This window comes from Pinus tabuliformis, chromosome 1_1 (assembly GCF_031772625.1).
Source record: "Pinus tabuliformis cultivar Carrire ecotype Pingquan chromosome 1_1, CPIR1, whole genome shotgun sequence".
In the NCBI taxonomy this organism is placed as follows: Eukaryota; Viridiplantae; Streptophyta; class Pinopsida; order Pinales; family Pinaceae; genus Pinus; species Pinus tabuliformis.
The window spans coordinates 821,002,020-821,008,676 of record NC_142297.1 but is presented as its reverse complement, the minus strand read 5'-3'; the positions used below and the strand labels follow the sequence as shown (position 1 = coordinate 821,008,676).

Genomic DNA, 6,657 nt, shown 5'->3' with positions numbered 1-6,657 from the left:
ACCAGATCTTCATAAATATTGCAGGAATCAAGTGACGATCACTTGAATACCATGTGCTACCCGGAATTCTCTACCATCTTACCAAATCTGAACTTCATCTGCAGATTTCTACTGGATTGTTCAATCATCAAGGTCACCTCTGTTACAGTAAAAGTTCTAGCATTCACAAGGTCAACCTGGGGATGTTAGTTTCACTCTGTTTCTGCACTTGCATATTACAGGTATATATCCAGGGGATGTTAGTTCCACTCTGTTTCTGCACTTGCATATTACAGGTATATATCCAGGGGATGTTAGTTCCACTCTGTTTCTGCACTTGCATACTACAGGTATATATCCACAATTTATAACTCTGCTTACTACAGGTATATATCCACAATTTATAACCATGAGTGTACTAATGTATTACTCTCACCAGGAGCTGGACATGATTGACTATTTGAATATACCGTATACTACTGGGGATATTACCAAACAAATCGTTCCACAGCTTTAATACCCTGCTTGAAGATTAGTGCGATTCATGATAGTGATTTTCCATCATCTTTGTTTGACCACATCTGGATCAATGATTTACTTGCTGGGTTTTTCCTCCATTACCAATGCCCATTTCTCAGGGTTTAATTCACCACTTGGATCTGCTATATTGCTCAACACAGAGCAATGTTAGTCCATGCCATTTAAATACACAGAGACACTTACCACAGACAATTGATCGATGCCATCAGCTTATCCTCAAATCGAAACCACTGTTCCATTATCTCAAGAGGTTGTAAGTCCTCCTCATAACAATCACATACTACTGTAATTACTGACTGCTGGAGATCACCCAATTATCAACCTCCTGTACTCATATTCCATATTCCATTAAAAGAATTTCATACAATTTTCATATTCCATATTCCATTAAAAGAATTTCATACAATTTTCAGACTATACAATCACATGCTCAGTCTGTTTACCATTTATGCTCAACAGAGAAATTCATCACAATAGACCGAAATATTCACAATAACATATGCATATAAAATTTCTCTTAATAAATCAAATTCAACTACACAGAAATTCTTGACCGTGTACACAATATGGGCATACTCAGCCCTCTTCTCTACCTCCGGCATTCTAGCTCTGTGTTCCTTTTTATCTTATCTTCTACACTACACCACTACTTCTACTAGCATAATACAAATCAAAATATCTTCTACCTTATGGGGTTGCATTTACAACTGTCCATTTTCTAGAAGAGATACAAAAAAACCCCGTTTTGTTTGCTTGGCTGTCTTACAATGTGCCACATAGTCAAAAATGCCAACTCACCAAAATTTTAGAACAACCTAGATTTTTTCTAAAATCTGTACACCTATAATTACATGAATGAATACATGAAAATTGCTTATTTCTAGATTTATACATCCGTAAATTTTATTTAAGGGAATCTCTCCCCTTGGAATAAAATTTATAGAGAATCTCTCCCACTTGAAAATTTTCATGACCCCTTGAGTCTGGGCAAAAGGGTTACCTAGAGGTTTGATGCTCCTGCCTGGGTAGCCGGTAGCTTTAACACCACCAGAAATATCAGTTTGAGGACCTAACAGCTCTTGTACATTTACATTATTGCAATAAAATTTATAGGGAATCTCTCCCACTTGGAAAATTTCATGACCCTTGAGTGTGGGAAAAATAATTGCCTAGGGGTTTGATGCTCCTGCATGGCGTAGACAGTAGCTTTAACACCTTCAGAAATATCAGAGTTTGAGGACCTAACAGGTCCTCATCATTTACATTATTGGAATAAAATATATAGAGAATCTCTCCCACTTGACCCCCTTGAGTTTGGGCAAAATGATTACCTGAGGTTTTGATGCAGGAGTAGACAGTAGCTTTAAGAACTTCAGAAATATCAGAGTTTGACGATCTAGTAGCTCCTGTAAATTTACATTACTATTATGCCCTCTGTTGTTGCAGATCTATAAAGCTCCCAAAAGAAGCTGGGAGCGTCTTCAAATGTGAAGCATGCTTTGGAGATTTGGAAACATGTTCAAATTTTTGTACCGCTGCCGCTACAGATGGATGCGTTGGAACTTTATTAACTTCCCTAAGGACTTTGGAAGTGTCTCCAAACTATAGCTGTGAGAAGCATCTCCAAACTTGTGCAACGCTCCAGATCGGTGAGATTGAGATTCTTTAAATTGTCCATGGAATCTGAAATGCTCTCCTGATTTCTTCCGTCGGTCAGTTGGATATTGCTGAAATTCCCGTCCGAATCTGGAAGAATCTGGTAGTCTTTTAGCTTTAAATATTTTAAAAAAGGCAGGTAACAAAATTCTTCTGGTAGCGTTGCCAGATACGCATCCTTCGCTTCAATCATTTTAAGGTGCTTCAGCTGCTCTAATGACTTTGGAAACTTCGAAAGTGGAGCATCAACGATCAATTCTCGCAAGTGCATAGGTGCCTGCAATGTTTGTATTTCAAGGAGAAAGGAAGATAAAACCATAATGCTTCTCATCTTAAAATATAATAATCCTTTCTGCATAACGACTGTATGTACATCTACATACCTGAGATTCACATTTCCACAATATTTTCAATTCCTTCCCGGCCACTTCTAAAACTCTTAAATCGTGCATCGGAAGCCAGGGAGGCAGGGAAGAGTGGGGACAATTAATCCAGTGGAGCCACATTAGTTTCGGGGACCGCACCTTTGTCAATATGCTTTCTACAACACTGCCTTCAGCTTCAAGGAAATGCAAGTCACTGATCATTCCGAACAGCTCAAGGCTGTCGTCGAAAGTTTCTTTGGGAAACATTCTGATCATCCCCTGTTGGTTGGTTAGAATCAATGAAGAACTATAACATATTACGCAATGAATTTTTCTAATTAAAAATCTTGGAACTTGTGGACTTGAAAACGAAGGTTAGGATGGTTAGGATGCACTTACAGATGATAATTGCTCCCGCAGATCCTCTATGGTTGCGTTCCAAAAACGCCGCGGCACTTTATATCTTGACATACCTCTTCCCGACTCTGTTAAATCTCTTCCCAACCGTGTTAAGTGATCGTGCATTACTATCTTATTTTCAGTGTCCACTTCGACAAGTTGCTTATTCATTAGATTTTGAAATCCCACCAAACCTTTCCACCCGGATTCATCCCATATTCCTATCCACGTGTCCCTGTCTTTCCCTATACAAAAACACGCAATATCTAGGAAAATTTCCTGCTCTTCTTCAGCGAGGGAGTCATAACAAATCTTAAGTGCCGACTGTATGCGATCTGGACTGTTTCCGAGTCTGTCCAGTACTCCTTGCCATGTACATTGATCATTTTCTCCACATAGAAGACCCCCAAACGCTTTCAAAAGTAATGGCAGTCCACAACATGCTTTTAAAAATTCCTCTACTAAACTTTCAAATCCTTGGGGTGGACATGACTGCGAGAAGGCATAGGAACAGAAAATCTCTCGGGAGGGTCGTCTTGTCATTTCTTTTAAGTGGTAAATTGAAGTTTTTAGTATCCTCCCACTTCGCATGAGATGCAGGTCACGAGACGTAACCAAAATCAAACTATTGGGGTCAAGGACATGCCTAATTGGCAAGAAGGCATCTAATTGGTCAATATCATCTACATCATCTAATACTATGAGCGCATGACAAGATTCGAGATTTTTCACAAGTATCGCTATACCTTCATCCCAGCTCCCAATTTTGATGTCTCTATTTCCTTGCAGGTCGCTGAGGAGTTTACTCTGCAAAGAAGTTACATTCCCTCTAGCTGCATTTTCCCTCACGTCTGATAAAAAGGAGGATCCAGCGTAATCTGATCTCCGAAGCTTGAAGAATTCTTTGGTCAGCGTTGTCTTCCCAATTCCGCCCAGACCCACAATCCCCACAACCGTGGCCTGGCGTTGATCTGTATGTTTAAATAGCACACTGTCTTCAAAATCTTTTAATTTTTCCTCCAATGTAGTTCCATACTCTGCCATTTGGGCACATCCAACTGTGGCAGAATTATTTGCAGCACAATCTTATCCAAGAGCTCGTCTTCGTCCCTGAATATTCATTCATCCAGAGAGCAAAATAACCTGTGAGTCATCATATGCCTACCTAAATCATCATATACATATCGATCCAACAAAATGTAAAAATTATATCTCTCTCACTCACCGTCCAGTTAAATGCCAGTTAGCTCTGCAACATTACAAAGAATGTCTCTCCCATTTTGAATGCTATCTCTGCAAGTCGTCTCGGCTTCAACGTACGCTCACGGCCCGAGAGCAAAAGATTTCACATGGAGGACATGGAATCCATGGGATATCAACCGACGTTAGGGGCGGTGAGGTGGGTCTAATGAACAATTTTGGTGGAGGAGACGAAGCGAGATGGATAAGGGTTTTTTTGGAGTAACAAAAGAAATTCATTTCTTTTTTATCCGCGAATAAATAATAACAAGCCTATTCAGAAAAGCACATCGCCACTTGGTTTGATTGACAGTAACCATATCAATCTCTTTCACCCCATTTAAATTCACTTTATTTATCTATTACCATATCATATTAGCATTGCATGACAAAATAAAATTTTCACATTATTAATTAGTAAATAGTAACTAAATTTTGAATAATTGAATTCTATGGTGTTTGTGAATCCATCAATTAAATAATTTAAGGTGTATTTTTTCAAACATTTTATTTATATATTTTTCTTTATCTTATTAAGTAAGTTGTATAAGGTTTTTCTCTAATGTATATTTTTTGAAACATTTTATTCATGTTATTTTTCTTTTTTATCTTATTAAGTAAGTTGTGTAGGGTGTTCCTTTGCTTTTATAATATAAATATTTGTATTCATGATGTATCCACAATATCTACAACATATAAGGTGAAAGAGTCTATGCAACCTAAAATTCTAATAATAATTTTTAAAAGATGAATCAAAATCAAAACACTTCCACTGTAGGGGTGGGTGAGAAGGGTCTCTTTCATAACTTGACCGTGATGGAGAAGTGGGTATTAAGTGGACAGCAATATTTGTGTAGCCATAGGGTATTTAATACACTTTAAGAATATATGGACAGAGTACCCCTCAGTTAAATTTGTGTGAGAAGGGTCTCTTTCATAACTCGACCGTGATGGAGAAGTGGGTATTAAGTGGGCAGCAATATTTGTGTAGCCATAAGGTATTTAATACACTTTAAGAATATATGGACACAGTACCCCGGAGTTAAATTTGTCTTTCATAACTGGACCGTGATGGAGAAGTGGGTATTAGGTGAACATCAATGTACCTAGGAGTTAAATTTGACGAGTGCCTTTATCCCTCACGAATTTTTTTGATGATAGGTTTTATTTTTAAATTGCCCTTCACATGACTTTTAATATTTATTTTTACTCGGCACAGTTACTTGAAACCTACTCTATTTTAGTATGAAATTAATCACAATCACTTGAACTAAATCAAACTTCTCAAACACCTATCATCCATGTCACTTATTACTTAATAAAATACACTACAAACCACAAAATTGAGATTTCTAATTAAAGAATAGAGTTTTCTACCACTTTTCAGTATTGCCTATAAATCTAACATCATACAAATACTTTGTTACTCATTAGAAAATATATACATAATGTTAAAATCGAAATGAATATATAGATCTTTGCAACTGGGACAGGGAAAAATTTAAAGGAACTTACTTTGTGAGTTCCCTCTTTTGCAAGTTGTGCAATATCATAGATACAAAGAGTTTTCCACATATTTTGTGAGGTCTAATAAAAAATAGCATAGTCAATGTAGTCTTTCCTACTCCACCTAGGTCGAACTCTTCCGCTTCGTTTGTGTAATGATATATTTTTTCAAAATCTCGTACTTTCTCATCCAATCCAATAAGAATATTTGGCCACATCCAACTATGACTTTTTAATTTTTTCAACACATTCAACAACTTTCTGCAGTAGCTCCTCTTTGTCCTTAGATATTCACAAAAGGTAATATACAAAATCATAAAACAAGAAATAAATAGCACTGAAAATTAAGTAGCATTTACCTATTATATCTTATATCCCATGTAAATGAGAGGGGGAGTTCGAGTTCTCACTCGTTAAATGCCTCTGATATCTGCAGCTTTGGAAAGAGATTTTCTCTTCTCTTCGACAGTAGTGGAGGCATAACGTTGTTCACGATCATGTGCTTTCTCGTGTAAAGCTTGAGCATAAACTCCTTTGTTCTGCTCATATGTCCACCGAAGATCGATCACCCTGTAAAACACGGGAATGATGGGAGACTTGGATTCTAGTTGTAATTCATCTAAACACCATTTTAAATCTCTATATCGTGGAGAAAAAAAATTGTTATATGGAAAGAGGCAGATTTGGAGAACAAGGAATGTAGCAATAGTGGTAAATAGCCATCATAATTAAATCCTTTGGAGAAAAAACTCTTCGCCACTCTCGCAAAGCCTTGTCATTGTTGTAGAACCTCCTTCCAAGTTCCACTACAATCTCCCTTTGGAGACCTCGAAGGAGAGCCCTGCCCTGGGGAGATCCATCATCATTCTCAGTTACTGCGTGGCTCACGATCTCCAATTTAGTAACCTGACTTCCACTGAGAGCCCGAGAATTGATTTCAAATCTTTGGTGGGAATCCAAAGCAGAAAGTGGC

The 6,657-nt window shown here is 37.6% G+C and overlaps 1 protein-coding gene across 1 annotated transcript; it reads right to left on the bottom strand.

Annotated features, from left to right (window-relative positions):
* Positions 1–551: 551 nt before the first annotated feature.
* LOC149216606 (disease resistance protein Roq1-like) lies at positions 552–4,320 on the bottom strand. The gene is made up of 4 exons (XM_089392804.1): positions 4,165–4,320; positions 2,940–4,049; positions 2,559–2,819; positions 552–2,452 (listed from the first exon to the last, which is right to left on the bottom strand). The coding sequence occupies exons 2-4, from the start codon at positions 3,981–3,983 to the stop codon at positions 2,096–2,098; spliced, it is 1,662 nt and encodes a 553-aa protein (XP_089248930.1). The 5' UTR covers positions 3,984–4,049; positions 4,165–4,320; the 3' UTR covers positions 552–2,095.
* Between the last annotated feature and the right edge of the window lie 2,337 nt (positions 4,321–6,657).

Excerpts from the sequence above, each read along its gene's own strand:
- LOC149216606 (XM_089392804.1), bottom strand. The coding sequence starts at position 3,983 with ATGGCAGAGTATGGAACTACATTGGAGGAAAAATTAAAAGATTTTGAA. Across the intron at positions 2,820-2,939 it reads TGCGGGAGCAATTATCATCT|GGGATGATCAGAATGTTTCC; the intron begins GTAAGTGCATCC and ends ACCAACCAACAG. Across the intron at positions 2,453-2,558 it reads TGTGGAAATGTGAATCTCAG|GCACCTATGCACTTGCGAGA; the intron begins GTATGTAGATGT and ends CAAACATTGCAG.